Source organism: Protopterus annectens, chromosome 2.part0, assembly GCF_019279795.1.
Source record: "Protopterus annectens isolate FY-2018-M chromosome 2.part0, PAN1.0, whole genome shotgun sequence".
In the NCBI taxonomy this organism is placed as follows: domain Eukaryota; kingdom Metazoa; phylum Chordata; order Ceratodontiformes; family Protopteridae; genus Protopterus; species Protopterus annectens.
This window is the reverse complement of record NC_056728.1, coordinates 1,383,143,186-1,383,167,305: the sequence shown is the minus strand read 5'-3', so window position 1 is coordinate 1,383,167,305 and position 24,120 is coordinate 1,383,143,186. Positions and strand designations below refer to the sequence as shown.

Genomic DNA, 24,120 nt, shown 5'->3' with positions numbered 1-24,120 from the left:
AAAGGTAGTCCACACAGCCTACCTAGACCTCGCAAAGGCCTTCGACACCATACCCCACTCTGGCATCATAAATAAGCTTACCAGCTTAAATATCAACCCATATGTCACAAGATGGGTTGCAAACTGGCTCAGGGATAGAACTCACATGGTCAGAGTCGCGGGTGCCATGTCCAACTCTAAACCAGTTACATGTGGCGTCCCACAGAGATCAGTCCTGGAACCCCTCTTGTTCGGTATATACTTCTCTGAGGTACAGGCAAACACGGGAGGACTGTGGCTGACCAAGTTCGCAGATGATTGCAAACTGAGAGCCATAATCGACTCTCCGGCTGACACAAGCATCCTCCAGAAGGGCCTTACAGAGACGAATAACTGGTGTCAGAACCATGGCCTCAAGCTAAATGCAAAAAAATGCATAGTCATCCCCTTTGGGAAAAACAAAGTGCCCACAAACTACCATATAGGAGGTAATCCACTAATGACGGAAGAAGTAATTAGGGATCTGGGGACCCAAGTAGAAAGTAACCTCTCCTTTGACAATCACATTGCCAAAGTGGTTAGAAAAACCTTCTGTATAGCCCACCTAATCACGAAAGGGTTCACATCTAGATCAAGAGGGGTCATTTCCATTAGGAGTGGCAGTGGATTCTATGCTTAAACATATTTATAGGAACATCACTCATATGGTTAAAGATTCCTGGGAATTTTTAATGAATTTACCCAGTGGACATATGGAATAAAGACCTGTTATTCACATCTATTGATGTGATTGATTTATTTTCATGCATTCCAAGAAATGAAGGAATGGAGGCCTTTACCAATAGCATTAGAAAGCACAGTTCTCTTGACTGGGACAAGATTTATCTGATTATAGATCTTATGTCCATAGTACTGGATCACAATTATATATACTACGAAGGTGAACTGTTCAGACAAACAAAAGGAGTGGCTATGGGGGCAGCATGTGCCCCCATTTTTGCAAATCTTGTAATGCTTGACTGGGAAGAGGAGAAAGTATTTAAAAGTAAATATTATTACAACATTAAATACTATTCTCGATTCTTAGATGACATCTATATTCTATGGGAAGGTGATCAGGATTCCTTTAACACCTTCATGGAATATCTAAATAGTAGTAGTGAATTTTTGAAGTTCACATCTGAGAGTAGTGCTACAGGAGTGGCGTATTTGGATACTTACATTACCAATGATGGAAATGGCTTTAAGTCAAGGATTCATAGATAAAACACTTTTTCTAACTCATATGTAGATTTTAACAGTAATCACCCTAGGAAATTAATGTATAATATTTACAAGGGGCAATGTATTAGAGCATTGAGAATGACATCTAATTACGCGGACATGGTGGATGAAATCAGATATATTTTTGAATTATTCAGAGACAGGGATATGACCTTCAAATGATGAGAGAAGTTACTGCATTCGTAATTAATGAAAGGGGAAAAAAATATGTCCCTTTGTTAGGAGCAAAGCATAACATCGAACAAACAAATAGTGACACAAGGAAAGAAGGAAGCAACAATAAGACATTTAATAGAGCATGTATATTGGAATATGGCCCACATACTAATCAAATTAAAGAAATCCTTTGTAGAAATTGATATATATTACTAACAGATCAGGAAAAGTTGGACATCTTAGGTCCTAATCCGACATTTGTATACAAAATGGGGAACAATTTGAAAAAACTCTTAGAAAGAGGTATGGAAGTAAAAAAAGGTAGAGAGGGTTACACACACATCGAAATGTGGCGCATGCAATCAGTGTTTCGCCATCTGTGAAGATACAGGGGTGACACTGAAAAATATCAATAGGACAAAAATTTGTTTTAAACAAGGCAATTGTAAAACTAAATTGGTCATATATCTAGCCATATGTATGGCATGCTCAGCATACTATATTGGAAAAACTGAGAGAAATTTCAGGAAGAGAATTTACTCTCATTTATATAGTATTAGAAGTAAGGACCAAAATAATGTACCGTTTAAACATATAGATAGTCAAGGGGGCAAGCACTACTTTAAATTTGGCATCCTGGAGAATGTGGTGATCAGCCTGAGGGGTGGCAGTAGTAAAAATGTATTAGCTTACAAAGAGATGTGGTGGCAGCTGCTAAATGATGCAGCGGCCCACCAGGGTTAAATGAACACATACCAGTCAAACCCTTATTAGAGATGGGGTATTGGCTTTATATTTTTAGTACATAACATTTTTTAGTATATAATATTTTGGGACTGTTACAGCATATATATTGTGTATATTTTATTACATTTGTAACATTTTTACATTTAAATATTTTTTACAGTGTTGTCAGTTGCTTAGGTTAGTATTATGTGTATTGGATTTGAGTAGCTCAATATATTATTAGGGCATTACAGCTTTAAGGAGCTGATTAGTGTTTTTGGCTCTATTTTTGTGTACTTAAACATTCTACATCAGCTGTTTGAACGTTCTGATGAAGCTCATGACCAGTGGGTGAAAGCGCTTAACGTTTTGTGGATTAAAGGTGTTTTAACACTTTACAACTGTTGTGAATAGAAGTTATTCCCATTTGAGCAAGGATTTGAGCTGACTGTTGTGTGTGGATAAGCGATTCCAGTGGCGTTCTGCATCGCTGTTTTACATGTACCAAAGAGGAATATGCTACAAGTTGTGTGTGCTACTCATACTGCTTTCAAATTCTGTACCACTAACACATTTGCTAAACAAAACAGTTGCACATTGACAACAGGCTTAGCATGAGCAACAGTAAATTTCTCTTTCCTTGAAATGCAGAATTCCTTCATAAAGCACTGAAAATTTTTTTGAGCAGTCTGGTGGTTGGTGTAGAGGTTTCAGGCTCTTGGCCCCTGCAGCTAAGGTGCAGGATTGGAGCCTGAGCAAATTAATCAACCTGCCATGCCTAACTAGGGCATTTCACATAGAAAGATACAGTTCTGCTTCAGTCCCACTTTGCTGAACCTACTTAGCTGTTCATTCAAATATGCATTCATCATCATCTCACACACACACACACACACACACACACACACACATACACACACATACACACACATATGCAACACCCCTGCTCTGCAGTCTGTTCAGATCAGTACTCTTTATTTCAGCTGCTCTTCATTCTGCTTCAGTCCCATAGCTGTTCTCTTCCATGTCAGCATGGGCATCCATTTCAGCTTTGGTGTTCTGTTCAATGCTCGGTCATCATGTCTAACTCCCTGCTCTGCCGTTAAATCTCCCGTGGTTTACGTTAGGACAGCTTCGTAACACTGAGGTTTCTGGGGCTTGTTGCTCATGCAGAGAGTCTCCTGCAAGATCCTAAAGCCGTCTTTATTTTTACAGAAAGTCTCCAGTGAGATACGAAAGCCCTCCTATGTTTATGGATGTCTTTGGGCATTTATGGAAGAGATTTTTTTATTTTTTCAACCTCCAAGACAACTCTGGCCTCCCAGCCAACATGGGCCCTAAGCAGCTGCCTAGGTCGCCTAGTATTAGATCCAACTGTGGCTCCACACCCAGCCCATAAGATGGCCTCACCTCCTAGCTCCCACCAACCCTCTCGGCTCAGGCACTTTTCCTTTTGAATGCTGGCCTGTATCAGAATTCAACAAAGGACCACTACTTAGCTTCCTCTCCTCAAGGATAGACAAGCCCATCCTCTCTACCATGTAATAGTGCCCAAGTTGCTAAGTAAGCTTGAGTTTCTTGGGCTGTAGTTGATGCTTTACTTCTGTATGCCAGCAGTGAGATTAACACCATTGTTATTTTCGTGCACTAACATGTGCCTTCCCTCCCAGAAAAAATGCAGTGAAAGGCAAGGATTAAACATTCGGCACCATTTAAAAGCCAGTTAAAAGAAGGCCCAAAGTTTTGTGCTGAGTTCAAAACTAGCTTGTTTCATTTACAGTTAGCTGCTAGTATAGCCGTAGCTATGTCCATTACACAAACAATGGTTCTTCTAAGTTCCCATCATGAGCTGCCATAAGCACAACCAAATAAGTTATTCTTTCTTCCATTGACTGTCAACAAATGAAACCTATGGCATAGGTCAGTAAATCTTTTCTCTCTGTTCTACAGGGTGCACACTTGGCTTCTAAGTAGTTATGCTCAGTGAGACCATCTTTCTGCCCCTCCCCCAAGAGCGGAAGAAGAAACACGGTACTGACACCTATCAGTACTCCTGTCTTTTCTTGAAACACAAAGCTTTGTAGATAAAGCCTTAAGATCTATGCTCTGCAATACGTAATGAAATCTTTTCACATACAGTATTAAATATTCAGTTAGCATTCTTGTAGAGTTTGTTAGGTTTACGAAGAGATATTTTAGTGTACACTCTGCATACTACTATAAGAAGGTGAAGTTGAAAAATACACTGACAATTTAATTGGGACACATTTTACATGGAAAACTTAGTTGTTTTTGTGTCTGCATGCTTACTGCATGGAGGTGGGGCTGTTCTGTGACCAGGTAATCTGATTTGCATGCCAGACTGGGTTGCACAGACTGAAGGATTTTCCCCCTGCCATAGTAAGCAACGTTGGATTTTTTTTTTAAGTCCTAAAGTTTGTCTCCAAGTGTGACTATGTAAGTATGTCTAATTCAGCAGTGCACGAGTAGGGGCTGGAGCAAATTTTTCACCCCAGTACAATAGGACAGCCACACCTTCTCTGATTCTAGTCATCCCCAGCCCAGGCATTTTTTCATCTGAACATCAGTCACCAGCAGAGCTCAACTAAGGACCACCCTTACATTCCCACCCCTCCAGGACAGGCAAGCACATCCTCCCTAACATACCATCAAGTGCCCAAGCTGCAAACTGTATTAGAGTTGCTTGTGCCATAAACAAGGATTTGTCCTACTAACCCACCAGTGGGGTTAATACCATTGTTCATTTGGTCCTCTAAAGTGTGAGATAGGCATATCACCAAGGCCCTAGTCCTTCTTTTGGATTTCAGAAGAAGTTATTTTAAGTAAATGTCTTTCAGTCCTCTGCGGAATATTACCATATACAGTCTGAGATTCTTGTAGTAGTAATAATGATAATTTGTTAACCAAGTAGACCCACTGGACACACAGTCACTTTTTAGGGGTGACCCAAGAGCAGTGCCCAAGTGACTTGCTCAAGGTCATACAGTAAGCAAACGAGAGCTAAGGAAATAAAACCTTGTAGCACAGGAGCTGCAGCAAACAACCTTAACCCTCTGCAGCTGTCATCTCCAGCAAGTGGGCATAAGTACCTGGCAGAACTTCTGTAAACCTAACTAGAATTGTTGCCTCTTGGTGATTGTTCAAACTCATTTCCACAAGTGCTCATATGAATACAGCCTGGATCTCAGTCTCTGGTCCATGAAAGATTATGACAAGGGACAAACATATTCCAGAGGTGATGCTCACAGATTCTTTGACCTCTTACTTCCTGCATTTTTCTCAAAGAAAACAAAAGTTTAAACCCAAGTACTGGCTTCTGCTTTATTCTTCTTGGTCTGAGAAAACAGTGCGGTTAACCTATGTTATTTTTTCCTCACATTTCTGAGGTAAGAAAAATAGTGATTATCATTTGGATGCTGCTGGACTAAAATGACTTTAACTCTGCATCTCAAAAGAAAATAAACAATAGCGTTGTCGCCTCACAATAAGACGCTGTCCGGTTCGATTCTCAGCTAGAGCGTCTTCTGCGTGGAGACATGCGTGAATGGGCGTACCTTCGTTGAAGGTTGTGCATCAGGGCTGGTAACTTGGCACGTAAAAATCAACTACCAATCATTAGCGGACCGGAGTTCCGCTGTGGCGACCCCTAACCGGGAAAAGCCGAAAGACACAAACACATTTAGAAGTACCAATTTTTATTTAAATCCACGTTCTGTACTAAATCCTGGTAAAACAATCAAAAAACACCATAGCCTGAATAAAATGTATGTTATGTAGTACACCACTGCAGTAATAAATATGCTCCCTGAAAGCTTAACCAAGTTAGGAGAGGTGGAGCATAAACTTGTACAAATGGACTGTGTGTGTGTGTGTGTGTGTGTGTGTGTGTGTGTGTGTGTGTGTATACACATACAACACACCCAGTCGAGACATACCTTTTGGCTCAGGCTTAACAGCACTACAAAAGCACAGATTCACTTTCTGTTCTGATGTGTCTTAATTTATATGTTGTGCATGTTTAATATCAGTGGGGAGTACTGTGTATTTTCTATAGACAATGCACACTTGTCTGATAGCATCTGCTCTTCATGAGTCTTGTCCTACCACTGTAATCACAAGCAGTTATGTTTCCATCATCTATACCTGTACATATGTAAAAGGAGAAGGTCACAGCACCAACAGTTCATGCTTCCATCATCTACACCTGTACAGATGTAAAGGGAGAAAGTCACAGCACCAGCAGTTCATGCTTCCATCATATACACCTGTACAGATGTGAAAAGAGAAGGTCACAGCACCAACAGTTCATGCTTCCGTCATCTACACCTTTACAGATGTGAAAGAAAGTCACAGCACCAACACTTCATTTTTCCCATAATCCACACTGTACAGATGTGAAAGGAGACGGTCACAGCACCAACACTTCATGCTTCAGTTTTCTACACCTGTACAGATGTGAAAGGAGAAGGTCACAGCACCAACAGTTCATGCTACAGTTAGCTACACCTGTACAGATGTGAAAGGAGAAGGTCAGCACCAACAGTTCATGCTTCCGTCATCTGCATCTGTACATATGTGAAAGGAGAAGGTCACAGCTCCGACAGTTCATGCTTCAGTCTTCAACACCTATACAGATGTGAAAGGAGAAGGTCAGCACCAACAGTTCATGCTTCCGTCATCTGCATCTGTACAGATGTGAAAGGAGAAGGTCACAGCACCAACAGTTCACGCTTCTGTCATCTAAACCTGTACAGATGTGAAAGGAGAAGGTCACAGCATGAACAGTTCATGCTTCCATTATCTGTACCTATGCACATATGTAAAAGGAGAAGGTCACAGCACCCACAGTTCATGCTTCCATCATCTACACCTGTACAGATGTAAAGGGAGAAAGTCACAGCACCAGCAGTTCATGCTTCCATCATATACACCTGTACAGATGTGAAAAGAGAAGGTCACAGCACCAACAGTTCATGCTTCCATCATCTACATCTTTACAGATGTGAAAGAAAGTCACAGCACCAACACTTCATTTTTCCCATAATCCACACTGTACAGATGTGAAAGGAGAAGGTCACAGCACCAACAGTTCATGCTACAGTTATCTACACCTGTACAGATGTGAAAGGAGAAGGTCAGCACCAACAGTTCATGCTTCAGTCTTCTACACCTATACAGATGTGAAAGGAGAAGGTCAGCACCAACATTTCATGCTTCCATCATCTGCATCTGTACAGATGTGAAAGGAGAAGGTCACAGCACCAACAGTTCATGCTTCTGTCATCTAAACCTGTACAGATATGAAAGGAGAAGGTCGCAGCATTGCTATATTTATTCTGCCCATAACAAACTGTATACAATAAATAAAGGTCAGTAATGTGGTGTGTTTAGAACTTCTAACCTGGGCAAAATTATATATTTATGTATTTACTTTAGATGAGCTTTGATAGTATTTGACCAAAAAAACCTTCAAATAAAAAATGATCAACAAAACGAACATTATAATTCTTTATGTTATGCAGTATTATTTATTTTATTTTACATTTGTTTACCGGGAAAGTCCACTGGACACAGGTCCTTTTTCAGTAGAGGCCTGGGGAGAAAAGCTCCAGAATGTTAACAAAACAAACAAACAGTCAAAAACAGGTAATATCTAGAACATGTTTTAGTATGTCTAGAACTATAACAGTTGAAAAATTCAAGTAGACATTGGTCAGATAATATATAAGGTCGAAAATTACAAACATAATACAATTAGAAATGAATACATCATTATAAAAGACAAATAGTTAATACATCATTATAAAGGTCAGTAGAGTTATAAGATGTGCACATATTATTTATGTCTCATATTTAATAAAATTATCATGAGATTAAGACCAAGCTAGAATCTCTAGAAAGATTGTTTAGACCAAGGTGGAAACATCAATGCATTTTACTATATCTTATGAACAATATACAATACCATTCAAGAGCCTAGGCCTATTAAAACTACTTGAGTTGTACGAAGAAGTCGGGTAAGCGAAAGGAGTGGTATAACGTGGTGGGTATTGTTTAACCTGGTGTGTTACAGGAGTATAGCCAGTTGTTACTGAGATGGGCTATAAGTGAATGTTTAAACAGTGTGAAGGAAGGGGTAGTATTTATATCACTAGGAAGAGTGTTCCAGATTTTTGACGCATAGTTAGAGAATAGCATGTCCCCTGCTGTATTATTTGTTTTAGTAACTTTGAGGAGAAATCTGTTACTGGAGCAAAGTGTTCTATTATTTATGTGAGAGTGAAGTAAGTTTTGTTTTACAAGGGTTTTATCTGTTTGATATAGAATTTTATGGGCGAGAGACAGTTGATTGTAGTAAGAGATGGGGGAGTTTCAACCAGTTGAGCTGTGTTAAGGATGAGCAGTGGTGAGTTCTAAATGGGGAGTCTGTGGCGAATCTAGCTATTTTGTTATAGCAGCATTCAAGCTTTGCTAAGTCTGCTTTTCTAAGGTTGGTAAAAATGGGTGAGGCATAGAGGAGGGTAGAGATAAGGTGAGTGCCGGATATGGTTGCTTTCATTTGTTTGGAGAGGAATTGTTTAGTTCTATACAGGGTACCTAGTTTTTTGTGTACTTTCTTAATGGTTTGAGAGATATGGATATCAAATCTCAGATTGTTATTTCAGTAGTTCTGGAATTCACTTCTTATAGTAAAGTAAAATACACACTGAAATACGTGTATGCAGAAAAACAGTGATATAAAAATTGTGGACATACTCTTAACATGTGCTGGTTTTGTCAGTCTATGAAGGACAAGTAATGTCTGATTTTGCAATTGCATTCTTAATATTCATTCAGTTATTTCGACTATTTGAATGACGACTGTATACAGTATTTACAACTTGTACAAAGTAATCTCAGCTTTTGTCACAAGTCATGCAGGAGGCAAACTTAGAACTGTTGGCCTCCGTAATAAAAGCAAAGGTGAAATAGTAAAACAGGTGGTTAAAGTCCTCTTTGAGGTGTTTTCTTTTTTAAGTTGTTTCCTGAATAAAGGAAGTCTGTTTTCTAATTCCTTGTAGGATGCTATCCTAGCTTCCTACTACTGTTTTAGCAAAGAATATTTGCCTTCTGCTAGAGTATAAAGTGGGTTGAAAGCTATACGGTACATACCTTCTTTGTTTTTGAAGCAAGTTTCTTATTTAGAGAGATTTTTTAAGTGGGAGACATTTCTTAGTTTTGAAGCAATCAGACTTTTTTTTAGTGAGGGCAGTAATTTTCACTGAAGCTCTTAAAGATTAGTGACTTTAGAAAAAAGGTTGATCTAGCCATTACTAGCAGGCAGTTTGTTTTATCTAAAGGTATGTTGTCATTTTCCCTGTTTAATACATGGACACATTTAAAGACTTTCTTTTGTCATCTACAAATAGAAGCATGTTGTGTCAAAATACTGGCAATGTAAATTTTAGCCTGGGCAGAAGAAGTATATTTATAGTTATGGCATTGTCTTGCAGAATGAAATGTAATATTTGTCTGCAGCAAGAATGTGTTAGTAGGGGTACTTGGTCATAAGAGAGGATAAATACTGACTTTAAATATTAGCAGGTTGGTATAATTTTTTCATGCTGAAGGCAATGACTTTCATAACAGCTTTGATATATGAAAAATACAAAGCAACCATCACCATATTTGTTGCTGTGGGAGTGAAAGCTAGGCAGATGGTTGCAGATGATCACAGATTTTTTTCTGAGCACTGTACCCATGGGAGCCAAGCTTAATAACTTTGTGTATTTATGACAACCACGATAATTTAATATGACATTTTAGTGTTGGCCAGTGCAGGTGACATAAAGGAACACAAACAGGGCCAACCTTTGCAACTGTGGGGCCAGTTTGGGACATGTTTGGGGGCCTCAAGCCCATCCCTGTCATCACTCAGCCCCATGTCCTCCATTCTCAATGACTTGCCAGACAACCATAAATTTTATGTGAGGAACATATCAAACATATGAGGCAAATCTGGATATTCTGTTAAAATCTGGACATTTAAGAGGTGTAGTACTGGTAATCGTTTGAGTGCTGATACTGCATGTGTGGCCCACTTTCTTAGCTCATGAATTCTAGACAAAGGCAGAAATGATTGGGGAAAATGTCCAAAGTCAGGGAAAATTTTGAAATGTTATTCTAAGCCATTTAAAAAGTTGTTAATACATTTTGCATCAGCATGCATTTTCTGAACAGAATAAAGCATGAAACTCTAAAGCATGTCATTATTGACTGCCTGCAATCCACAGTAAAGGTCATTCAACAAAAAAAGAAGTAATACAGTAGCTTAAATGTAACAAGCTGCTTGTTGCATTTGTATCAAGCAGCTTAGTCTGGTCTCACAGTAGAATATTTTTTTTCCTTTGCTCATCAAGGTGAAGATCGTCTTTCCTTCTTGTCCTTGAAGCTATCAGGGTTCACGAATGGTAGGTGCTGATGGTGCGGGAATGCAGTACTGCAGTACAGGCATTTGTTAATTAAATGCTTGTGCTGCATTATTTGCAGTCATGTTGAAGAGCTTCATCATTAAGTGTGTGGTAGTTTGACTGTAGCAAGATGTTACATTTTCTACAATTTCAAGTAGAACAATTCCCTTTTTTGGTCTTCATGCTCTTCAAAGTGAAGACTTTTTTTTTGTAAGCTGTGGTTCTGGTCTGTAGGTACTGGCAACAAATGTGGGGCCCTCATTAGATGCAGGTCTGTACTGTGCCCAATCATCTCAGTCAGCCTAAGGCCACTACTGAATACAAAGGTGGCGCTACTGGGCATAGATATTGTTAGGTGTCCTCTAGTCTTTTCCAGTTGTACTTTGAGAAACATAATTGCATTATACATCCATACATTAACTCTAGGTAGGAGCAAATATGTTGCAAGAGTTAGTATACTTTGTGGAATAAGATACATTTTGCTATCTACAAAGCAGTCCTCATTTTTACAGGTCTTATTTGTAACATTCTGTATGTGGCACCAATGGAATTCATTGTTCAAAGATACTCCTAGATACTCTGTGACAGTCCAGGTGTTAATAGCTGCAGATCCTGATTTTATTACTAATGGGTGATACTTACCTACTGTTGAAGGGGAAATAATTTTGGTTTTATTTACATTCAAGAACTTTGATAAAGTAGGGAGGACCTATACTTGGTTTTAAATGCATTCAAAATCAGTTTTGTTTTCTGTGCCATATTTCCAACCAAATATTGCCGAGTTTGCAGCATGTTGTATACCACTAAGTAGGACTCTGGTGTCATCTGTAAAGCACATTTCTGGTAAATACAGTGAAGAGTACTAATGTGAGGACTGCCGCATGAGATACTCCACACACAATGTACAATCTTGGTCTAGGACAGCCAGGTGTTCCACAAAATTTTATGAATCCTGCCTACCAGGAAGCTGGCAAACCATCCATTCTTAGCATTTGATGTCCCTATATTTAGTAACTATTGAGTAAGCAGAGGGTGTGGGACTGCTGTTAAGGCTTCTGAAAGGTACAGGGACATGGGGGCTGTACCATCACATCATCTTTCAATGATTTTGTTACATGATTAGTAAGGGAAAGAAGTTCTGTACTGAGTGCATGAGATATGCAAAATCCATGCTGGCCTTGTTATACAATAATGTTATCAAGCAAAAAAAGAATAAGAGTTGTTTGGTGTATAGTATCATCTTGAGGAGCAGAACTGATAAGAACTGTATGTCATATAAGATGGTTTGTACAGACGTGTGCTAAAGAGATATGCTTAGTTTAAAGATGTATCCACATTGTACCCTACTGGAAAAGAACAGAAATGTATACAAACTATTATAACTGTGTAAATGTATATGTTTTAACAATGGGAACTGGCACATAAAAGGTTAATTTGAAAAACTTCAGAAAAAATAGTTGAAATTAAATTATTTTATAACCACATAATAAAATAGATGCTATCTTTCAGTTTCAGTGTAACAGGAGACATAATGTCTAGAACTAGACGTTTTTTGTATTGTCTTTAAATGTGGAGGACCGTAAATTATTTTATGACTTCCACCATTTGCCAAAAAATCTTGGGTGTGTTTGTTTTTGCAGGTAGATGCTAAAATCAGTGGTTGTGAGCCTGGGAATTGCTAGTCAGATGACAAGAAGTGATGTCATGCTATCAGCTACCCCAGCAGTAATATATGAAATATTAATTTAAGAACTCTCTGAGAGAGAGAGAGAGAGAGAGAGAGAGAGAAAGAGAGACTGGGCATTTTGTATTTTGTCTTTCACCTGACAACATCAGCTAGAAAACCCACTCACCACATCTGTCTTGTCTTGCTATGAGTAAGTAAGTCTAGGGTACAGTAATTTCTCTTAGATATAGTTAGGAATATAGTAAAATATAGCTTAGAAGTTTTCTTTATTTATTTGAGACTGTCCTGCAATAATGTTTTAAATATTTCCTGTGATTTTGAACTCTGATGTAGCTGGATTATTTACTGAGTATTTTGTTATTCTTTTATTATGTATTATTAAATATATTTAAACCTTTCAATTGTGGCTGGTCTGTCTAGAGATATTTAAGCTCTTAAAGTACTTACATATCTATTTGCTGACACTGTGGGCCACTCCTAATAGCCTTGCTCTTGGTCAAACTACCATTAATAGTAACATTACACAGTAAGATTGGACATCCTTTGCTAAGGGCCTTAAAGTAGCTGATAAGTAGTGGTTATTGGCAGTGAAAGCTACCTTATAGTCTGGGCAGAAGGGGACATAGATAGTAAGCCTGTGCCAGCCTTTCCCAGGCGTGTGTGTGTGTGTGTGTGTGTGTGTGTGTGTGTGTGTGTGTGTGTGTGTGTGTGTGTGTGTGTGTGTGTGTGTGTGTATAAATTAAACCTCGCACTGGTTGGACAGAGAGGGTGCTGGAGATCTTGGCTTGGCCACTCAGCTGAAATCTCAACTCTATAGCTGTGCCAGTGGGGAGTTTTATTGGGGATCTGGATAAAAATGGATAGACCAGCCCCAGACTGACTGTGATCTTAAGGGAAATTGCACTTTACTGTGTGTGTACTTGTCATCCTCCCAGGGTGCATGTCCCCCACTGTTGCCAGTGGTGAGGTTTGAGGCTCCTTAGTTACTGGGCCACTGGTGGGGCGTCAATCCAACCACAAAATTCTTATTTGCCTTTCCCACTTTGCAGGGTGTAGAATTGGCACAGAAGAGTGAGGATGGCTGGAATAGTTACTCACTTTTGAGGAGGAATTATCAAGGATCAAACCAAATTATATCTGAGTATCTTGCATCGATCTGACTGCAGCAGAAACTTTATTTTCACATGTACACTGCAGATTAAACTTAATTGTATTATTTCCAGCCACATGTTAAAACCATAATTAAATATGTTTGCAGTGTAGAATTAGTGTTGGATAGGTTGGGACGCCTTTTGAGTGCACTTATTTGAGTTGTCAACTGTCAGGGTGCCTCCTGCTTCTGATGCTTAATGAGCTAAGAGTAAGTCACTATTAGCATATGGGTCTGTGATGAGTGAGTGAATGAGTATTTACAGCATGCAGCATACAATCCAGAACTGTGGTTTGGTGACTATTTTAAGGCATCATTTTCCATAATTTTTCAAAAATCATATTGCATTATTATTGTATTTGTCGCATTACATCTCCTGAGCATAATGGAATAGATAATTATTTCATTCATATTATTTGTTGTACACTGCCTGTCCACTGTCAGCAGGGGCAGAAGTTATGTGGATGTTCTAGTGGGATGAGTGGGAGGCAGTGGGTAGAAAATCAGGACATATTTGGCACATAACCATCCATGTTATGATGAAAAATATTTTCACTGTACAAAAGCACGTTTGCAATTTGCAGCTTCATATAGGAACACGTGGCTTCAGCTCCAGTTCTTAGAAAAAAAAATCCATGCTGGTATTGAGAAGACATACTCCAGGACATTTACAGACTTTAATATGGGTGAGACTGGACCAGTGGAATATTTTCCACTTTTAAAAATGCCATTAACAAGTGGACTGTCTTTTAGTTTTATTTTGGTTTCTCTCCTTTAATTGCAGGGTAGTCTGTCTCTGCTGTTGCATATACCAGAGTGAAAAATGTCTATATTTTGGACACCCTTTTAGTGATCAGTGTAATCAATCAGTCATTAACTGCTTTGCTGTCATAATTATAAAAATGACATAAACATAAGTATCCATTTGGTAATGTAGTGGGTGGACTGACCCAAAGGCTGTTTTCCTCCTTGACCTGAGTTTATCTGAGCAGATGTAGCTAACCAGCATCAGTTGAAAAAAGTATGTTACAGAGTGTCAGCAGCTATCACGATAGGGGTACATACAAACTCTGAGAGTACTGAAGTATAGCATGTTGGCATTTGGTATAATGTCGACACATAAAGCATAAAATATACAAAGCATGTTCTCAAAACATGGGAACTTTACAGGGGGAGAAAAGGGAAACGTATCGACAAACAGCATAGCAGCATACTCCTTTAGAAATGCAACAAGTTCTAGACAAAACTTTTATACAGTCAATGTAATACTTTTTAGTATGAGTACTCTAGATGTTATCAAGAATTATATCATAAGTAGAAAACTGATAGGCCTAAGTTCCGACATATATATTTTCATGTGTTACGCATCCATATTTTGCATATTATAGATAGTCTTTCTGTTTGGAGTTCAGTCTTCTTACTTGTTTGTTATACCGTATGTATGTTTATGTGCATTTTTTGAAATTCTAGATTTTTATTTTCAGTAAATACGTAAAAAAAAATAACAGATGTTGAGATAAACAGTTCTGAGTTGATATTAACATATGAAAAGTTGATTGTTCTTTGAGAGTGCAGTTTTGTGTTGGTTTTCACAAATTAAAAGTTGATTGTTCTTTGTGTGACATTGTCAGAAATGAAAAAATGATGATGATGATAACGATAATAATAATGATGATGATGATATGTTTTGCAGTTAACATATCTAATAATTTTGCCCTTTCCCACAGGTTTTGCAGGGACACCTGGCTACTTGTCACCTGAAGTTTTAAGGAAGGATCCTTATGGAAAACCTGTGGATATGTGGGCATGTGGTAAGAAACCTTTACAGACCACATTGTTTGAACTACTAGCAGATGTTATGCAATGAGTGGAGTGTATGTAAGAACGAGGAGATTTATGAAAAAAGTAGAATGATGGGAAGTAGGAAGAGTAGAACCAAATGCTGATATTGGTGCGTTAGATGTCTGACTGCAAGTTGGATGGGCAGGGGCCATTAATAACAAGCTACACAATACAGAAGAATACCTAATCTGAGTCAGAGCAGGGGAGGAGTTATACTGTCTACATATAAGGAATATATTATCAGAGTTACAGGTTTGGATGTATTAGAAACAGTTGGTGTGCATTTTGACTAACATTAACAGAAGAAAATAATAAAATGGATTCATGTATAGTCTTCTTCCTTTGCTTCCAGAACTTATCACTATGAGATTTAAGTCTACTTTCAGATTATTTAGACATCATTGCCCATTAATGCATGGAATTGCACTGGAGATCTCATTCTTGTGGTTAACTGGATGTAACTGGAAAGTAACAAAAAATGGTTTATATCTTCTGAAATAATGATTAGTCAGTGTAATATGGTGTAAATCATTCATGCTACTGCTAAAGGAAATATACTTAACTCGGGTCTATATTATTTGAATGAAGTTTTCTCACTTGGAATACCATATGAACGACACCATATGGTCAAAGTTAGAAAGCTTTGAATACTGAAAAAAAAAAGCAAAAAGGTCACCTAACATGTTAAAGCAGGGGGACAAGCCACCTTGCACACCCCACTCTTTAAATATACCAACTCCGAGATCGCACTACAGTGCAGTAAAGGGAAGTCTTCCCTTTACCACATTACAGTGCAGTCTCGGAGTTGTAATATTTAAAGAGCAGGGGGGCTTGCCCTCCTGCCCACAGCTCTTAGTTTAGGGTTTAGTCTTTTTTTTTTCAGTATTTAAAGTTTTCTAACTTCATCATATGGTGTCGCCCATATGGTATTCTAAGTTAGAAAACTTCGTTCAAATAATATAGACCCACTTAACTCAGTGTTACCCAATCAGAAATTTTGTTTTAGGTACCTCTGGTTAATACAACTCACCTAGTGATAAAAATATAGTTGTATTTAGTGCATTTAAGCTCTGTAAAGGATTTTGTAATGCATGCCAAACTAAGCAAGAGGTATCCTCTTCATGTGGAAAAAGGTTAAGAACAAATTTAAACCTCCATTTGATACATACTGAAAATTGTAAAAGTCTTGATCTAAAATAAGAGGTTGTTATGGGGGTTATGAGAGTAAGCAAAGAACTGCATCAGATAATTGAGCTGATCAACAAGAGGACATGTACTAATATCAAAAATCTTTTAAGTTTAACACAAAACACAATGTTTAAAAATTTAACAGAAAGAGGAAAAAATGTTCCAAACTGAAAGTCTTATGCACCAGCATTAAAAAGGACTAAGACTGGAAAAGCACACAGAAGGTCGCAAAACCATTGGATGACTTAAGAGTTGGGGGGGTGAGAATGTTCTTCAAATACATATGAAAAGCAGGAAGCAAGACCAAAAAAGGGTGTATTAGTTAACAATGAAGAGCAAGCTATGACAGAAAATAGTAATAGTTTCAAACTTTGTAGAGTGTATTTTTCAGGATGGAAAGACTGAGACACAGGAAATATTGAAAAAATCATAGAACATCCTGACTAGAGATATCTATAAAAATGTTGATAAGTCATATAATTAAACCTAAAAACATAATTTAGCTTCTGGATAAGATTGAATAGCAAATATAGAAGTAGAAGCTGTAGGGAATGGAAATCCTGAAGAAGGGGCTAGTGTCTTTCCTAGGGGATAGCAGTCTCTAGAACAATAACTGACATGGTTCATGGACAGAAGGAGCTGTCAGTTGAACCTTTTCCAGTTTACTACTGGGTTGTAAGAGATCTTGACAGGAAAGCACCTGTAGGCATGGTGTACCTGGACTTGCTTAAGGCCTTTGATTCAGTTCTGCACAGGATGGGATGAAGAGAAGACTGAGACTAGGGAACGGGACTGCATGCTTGAAAGGTTCAATGAAGAGAGTTGGGGTGAGAGGAGTGATATTAGTAATAAAGGAAATGAATAGTTAGTCCTGATTTCAGAACTCCACGGTGGACATATCTTAGGGAACTGAGAACTGATAGGTGTTGTAGGAAAGTATTTGAGGGAAGAGTCTAATAATGAACTTGGAAAAGCTGTCTGAATAGGCAGAAAAGTGGCAGTTGAGGTCCATTTCAAACAGGTGCATCATAACACACTTGGACCACAGCAGCCCGAATGTGAAATATCATTTGGGATGGAGGGGGTAAAACTTAAGACATGAGAAAGTAAAGGAATATGTGGGTGTGTGGATCACACTTCAATTTCACATGATCAAAAATTGTAAGCAGCGAACGCGTATTGAGCGAACCCGATTGGTCGAAACGTCGCACGAGTAACACGGAAATTGCTGTAGGAAATATTTTCCCTTTACTTCAATGCAGTGCGATCTTGGAGTAGGAATATTTAAGTAGCGGGGGTGTGGGTGCAGGAGGGCTTGCCCCCCTGCCTACAGCGTTTAGGTAAGTATAGTTTTTTATTTTTTTTTAATTATATTTTCGAAATTTCAAACATCCCTCATACGGTGTCGACCATATGGTGTTCGATGTTTGAAACTTTCGAAAATATAATATAGACCCAATTTGACCATCAAAAGTAGAGTGAAGTCGCATTTAAGGTTAATTTCAAATCAGTGCAGAGTACTTTCCATTTGGGCTACAACAACCATGGTATGCTGTGTAAGATGGGAAGTGGAATTGAGAGTAAAAGACAGGGAAAATATCTGATAGTGTTTATCTCACCTTGGTGGACCACCAGGAGTGGAGAGAGACAGGTGTGGAAGGAGGAAAGAGAATGCTTGGCTGTACCCTCATGATAGCTGGATTCCAGAATGAAAGTGGTAAAGTACTGAAGATCTCTGCTAAAATTTTCAAATCTAGTTTGTCAGCTGGTAGTAGTATTTGCACTTCTTAGCAGGAATTAGTGCTCATCAAGGGCAGTCTTTGTACTAAAACCACAAGAATGAAATTCCCTTCTAGGTATTATAAAGTCTTTATCCACCCTGTCTAGTCTGATAAAACACTTTAGAAATGTTTCAGAGAAAATAGCCACTTTCATATCTCTGGATACTGTTGCATAAGACCGATGTAGGGTTCACAGACTGTAGAAATAACTTAGATAGTTGGGGGTGGTCTTTACAGAATAGCATGCATGTTTGTAAATATCTCCTTTTCCTTGAAGTTGATTTGTATTGGATTAGATTGCAGTAATGTGACACTTCCACTAAACTGGTGAATATAAAAAATGCTTGTCTGTACTTTATTATGTTTGTAATACATTTATGGTTTCCAAAAAGAAGTCGTAGTGGTGCAATCCACTAACCAGTACAAGTAGATAGTTAAGTAAACAAATAACTTGTTACTGCTTTACTGCACCCTGGTTAGACAACATCAGGAGTGTTGCTAGCTGTCCTGGAGGATAAGCAGTGAGTGGAATGTTAGGGTAAGTCCAGGGGAAGGGCACCAGCAGAGAGGATGGAATGGAGGAGACGGGGGATGACCAGAGACTACAAGAGTTTGAGTCTTTCTCCTTGGAGACCAAAAGACAAAATGAGGGGATATGATATGGGTACACAGAACCATGGCAGGGAAAGGAGAGGAGGTCATTATAAACGAGAAGGATGGTGCAAGAGAATGTGCAGCCAGTACATAGTAGGAGTCATCTAATTTCTGGATATGCAAGATGAATTCTTCACAGTGAGAGTTATGAACTCATGGAATGAAGTCCTTGAATGGACAGAAGAGAAAAAAATCCAGAGAGACATCCAGGAAGGCATGGGACAGGTGGGGAAAGTATGTGTAGAGAAATGGGATGGATAGGAGGTAAATATTAGGGTTCCTATTATATAATCAAAGACGCAATCCTTTGAATGTGTCTTGATCAAACTTGAAAGCATGAAACAGCAAAATAGCGAAACGGCATATAAGCGATTTCTTTCCTTGGGAAAAAAATCGCTTGGTCGCCACCGTTACTTTGTCGTTTTCATCACTGTAGTCCAGTCTCGGAGTTGGTATATTTAATGTTTTGAAGTTTTTATTTTTATTTTTTTTTTTTTTTGTGGAAAAGCGATTTTTTTTTTCCCTGGGAACAAAATTGCTGTTCTGAGTGTTCAGGATTGTAAGCGTTCGCTTACATGGGGTCAGTAGATCAGCGCTCGTTTTTTAAGTGTTTGCTGATTTAATATAGACCCAGATATTAGCTACATTTAAAGGCTAGTGTAGATATGCTGATTGTCACCTTCTGCAGTTAGCATATATAGTGAGTTCAGTGAAATGTAACTCCGTTTATATAATTTTAGTTTACAAGCTGTAGAAACTCTTACAAAATGGAAAGAAAAGGTTGTGGTGCCAGCTTTAGATGTCAGGAAGACATTCAGATATGCAGACAGTAAGAGACTATCAACTTGCTGATGACAACAGTCTTATAGAAATGTATACAGAGGCATTAGTACAAAAACTGCAATGCTGCAAAGGACAGGAATTAATGACCGTAACAAGTAGGTGTATAACAAACAAATGTCAAGTGCACCAGCTGTTTAAAGTTGTGTTATATGTAAATCTGAGTTTTCAGTCTTCCAGTACCACGATTCATGGTCTCGCACTAATGAGTCCTGGAAAATCAAATTGCTACCCTCAGAAAAATCACCTTTTTTCTTGAGATGCGTAATATCCAGAAATTAGTTATGCATTAATAAATGTTGCAATACAGTACATGGAATATGCAGGTTATGCTCTGAAACTGGTAGTATATCATACGTCAGGGTAGATAAAGCTCAACATGCATTGCAAACACTTATGGTCAGGTTTCTGATCACAATCATTACTTATGTGTTCTAAAAATTAATCTGCTCTCAAAGTGAATTTCTTGAATTCATTTCATAAATGGATAATAAATTGGTTATGATCAAAGATTCTGTTGTCATAGATATTTATAAATTTGTTCCCACAACAGGTTGGCCTTTTGAAGGGTAGAACCTATCTGCTGAATCTGGTAAGCGTCTTTGAAAGGGTTATAGAGGCTGTAGATGGTGACCATGCAGCATGCATGGCATATCTTTACCTGACCAAAGCCTTTGGTACCATTCCCCATCATGGCATTGTACAGAAGCTAAATGCTTTAAAAAATTACTCCTATTTTGTAAGATAGATAGCTAAAGCGCTGAAAAACAGAATCCACACAGTGTGAGTCACATGTGCCTCTTAGAAAATATGAGAGTGACCAGTAGTGGCTATCCAGGCATTTGTTTCTTATATCTCTACACAGAGCAACAAGACCTCTGAATAACAAAGTTTGCAGAAAACTGTAAACTGAAGGTTGTTGTTAAGTCACTTTCTGACATCTAAACCCTCTAGAGTGAAGACTCCCTGGTAAACTCATGGTGTGCTAAAAGTGGACTTGTACTAAATGTTAAGTAACGTAGTAGCATCACCAGTGGAAAACAAACATTCCCCTCTTTAGACTATATAGACAACACACCACTACTTAATGAAAGTGTAGTTAGGGACCTAGGAATTTTGGTTGATAATTTCCTCCCTTTTGACCATCATGTGGCAGTGATTGTCTGGATAACCTTTTATTTAGCACAGCTAACTACCAAAGGAATATTATACTAACCAAATGAAAATGAAAATAAAAACTGAAGACCACAGACGAAGAATCCACTATTACACTCAATTTATTGTATCTCTAGCGCTTCGGCAAATGCCTTCAAGGAGTATAAAACCAAAGGAATATTGTTGTCTAATGAAATAATCACTCCCTTAAACTCAGCATTGATCAGACCAATCATCATGTACAAAACCGCCTGTGGGATGCATTCCACTAAACATATCAAACATTTAGAAAGATCCTAAAGGATCCAAACCAAAAAGATCACAAGCCTAATGTCCCTGAGCTATCAAAAGAGGCTAGAATCTTTATCTTTTTTGTTCAGTGTCTTAGAAACTATTAGGTGAGATCTCTGTGTCACTTACTATGCTGTTAGAGACCTGCCTGTCTTGTATCTTATGTATCCCGGCAAGCCCAGTGGTTTCAGCATTACTGGAAGAGGGGCCTAAATTTTCACCATCAGATAAACAAAACATGGTGGAAGGACATATTTCTAATCTATAACTTACCAAACCTCTGATTAATAAACTGTTAAGCAGGTCAGGTGACTGTCTTTTTTTAAGTACAACTGACCTAGACGTGTTCACAAATTTACTCCAGGATGACTGTCCTGGAGAAAGGAAGTGTGACTTGAGGGAGAGTACTGATGATATCTATGAATCCATGCATATTACACAAATGTAACATGGTAGGTACAGACACATGCAGCACATGCTTTGATTCTTACCTAATACACTTGCAGTATTTGAAGTGAAATTTGAGCTTAACCAAAATGTGATTTCTCCTTACAAAACAAATGACAATGTTAGAAAAAAGATTTATAAAAAAATAAGAGACATGAAAGGTTTCTCACGTGAACCCCAAATCAGACTTAAAAATATCTGCTTTTTAGTAGGTAGAAGAAGATGAGAGAACCTGATTTTAACAGACACAGCACAGAAATTTCAGTAACTGTTCCAAAGACTAGAACTAAAACTGACATGTTCAAACTAGTTAAGGGAAAGGGGAAAAGACTACAAAATCCAAAAGCAGAAAATAATGCAATGAATTACTAGTTCTTTAGTATTACAGAGGAAGATTGGAACAAATTTTCAGCCTCTATCAAAACTGCTGCAACTGTCATTAAAAAAAATTAATGATGCTATAGGAAGAAAACACTGGGTTTGATTTAGTCATAGATTCAAGACGTATTCAACTCAAATTCATTTTGCACAAGTGATTGCATGAATCAGTGAATCGTTTAACAAAACTTTTCACGTTAACAAGTTGGCAAAAGTGCCCCCGTGTGTTTTTTCACCTCATTCTTGAGAAAGGGTAGAAGTAGCATTGTTTTATATTAAGTACTTGTTATAGTAAGTGCTATGCAGAATAATTACAGACTTGTGTATTGTTAGGAAATGAAGTTGTATACATTTAATGAGCTTTATTTGTAATGCTGTCTAGTTCTGGAATAACATTCTGTTTCACTCTACATTTAGCGACCATGTAGCAATTCCTTTTTTCTCCTGTATGTCAGCACTTTATGTAAACTCTTATTTTACATTGAAGTGTCTGTTGGGTGCCTTACTTTGAAGTGTTTGTTGGGTGCCTAGTAGTTGAAAAATGAATATGATTTTTGAAGCCCATTGTGTCACCATTGTTTTGGTGATAACAGTTTTGCAGTCGGGATGATTGCCCATTGAAACTCTTTACCACGTCATTTTCATGAACATTTGTGTAGTTCCACTGACAATGCTGTAAGTTCATGGTGACTGGTACTGCTTTTGGAAGCTGCAAGAAATTTCTGATGGTTAAACCAGAAAGTAAAGTAATTGTTAAATCCTAAAGCACAACATTGTATGTGTCTGTGGGGTGGTTACTGTTATCCACTGTAAAAGGCTGTGCTACTGCAGTGTAATAACTGCGCTATATTGGAGGGTCTTGCAGTGATTAGAACACAGAATGTACCCAGTCCTTTCAGTGGAGGAGCATAATGAGCTCTGCAAGCATGAACTGCCTGAGACGGCAAGGTGTAAGTTCAACAATGAATTTAAAGTTCACAAGTTCAACCTTCAAGGTGCTGCATGCACACCATTGGTGAGCAGTATGGTCCTTGCAAGGGTAAATGGCTGTGTTCCACACTTAACATCTTAGTCATAACTTTGGTCACCGCATTCTGAACCAGTTGTGTGAAGTGAGTTTCAGCACACTGTATTTCCAGGAATTAACATTGAAACAGCGGAGCTTTAAGGAGGGGAAAACATGGATAAAATGAGGTGGTCTTTATTTCATTTGGGTGATGTTTGTCAGAGAGCAAAAAGGCAGTTCTCATGCAGAAAGATGATGTTTAGTAGAGGTCCCAGTCAAATATTTTTCAAGGTTCAGCACCTGTAACAAGGGAAAACTATTTAATTCCACCCAAAAGTATAGGTAGACCGATTACAATAGAGCCTTTTGCCTCCTAAAACGTCTAAGTGATGTGGCAGGTTCATTTGAGTTCTGGTTCAGGGGGCATGGTGATTCACTCTGTCCATTTCCCTCTGATCTAAATAGCCATAATATTTGAGATCTGCTGCAGAGACATTCCCAAAGTCTGCTATTAAAACAACTGTTTTGCCTGATTTCATTCAGAGCTTATTTGCCCTCTCATTTTGGATCTTGAGGAGAGGTTATTTAGCACTGAAGCTGAATTCAGTATAGGAAAAGTCATAAGTTATTAAGTATTCTTATTTTATTGTATTCATTTGTTAACCTAGTAAACTTTCTAGGCATAAGTCTGTTTTCAGAGAAACCCAGGACACTGTCTTGCTCAGCGTTGTAAAGCAGACAAATGGATGGAGGCTGAGTGAATCAAACCCTGACAACAGGAAGTAGCTTGTCAATGAGTTCATATTAAAAACACAAATGTTTACTTACCCGAACACCTAAACGCCGACACGTCTTCATCGAACCACAAAAACATCGATCATCCTGAAGTACGAAATCCAAAACGTCGAATCGTCATGGTTGTCCCTTCTGCGGTATAGCTCTGTAAGGTAAGTGTGCGATAGTTACGGACCTTAGGGTTAGGGTGCGGGTTAAGGTAAGTGCATAGATGGCAATGTATGTTAGAGTTAATGTAGGGTTAGAAGTAGAGTTTTATTAAGTGTATGTGTGTGGTTTATTTAATTTGT

The 24,120-nt window shown here is 38.3% G+C and overlaps 1 protein-coding gene across 21 annotated transcripts in view; it reads left to right on the top strand.

The window, feature by feature from the left end:
• The window catches only part of CAMK2D (calcium/calmodulin dependent protein kinase II delta), a 1,797,486-nt gene that overhangs the window by 1,292,108 nt on the left and 481,258 nt on the right, over positions 1–24,120 (top strand). For all 21 annotated transcript variants that reach the window (XM_044061588.1, XM_044061589.1, XM_044061587.1 and 18 more), the window contains exon 8: positions 15,181–15,264. In XM_044061588.1, coding sequence (XP_043917523.1) covers positions 15,181–15,264 — 84 coding nt within the window. The remainder of the gene's footprint in view (positions 1–15,180; positions 15,265–24,120) is intronic.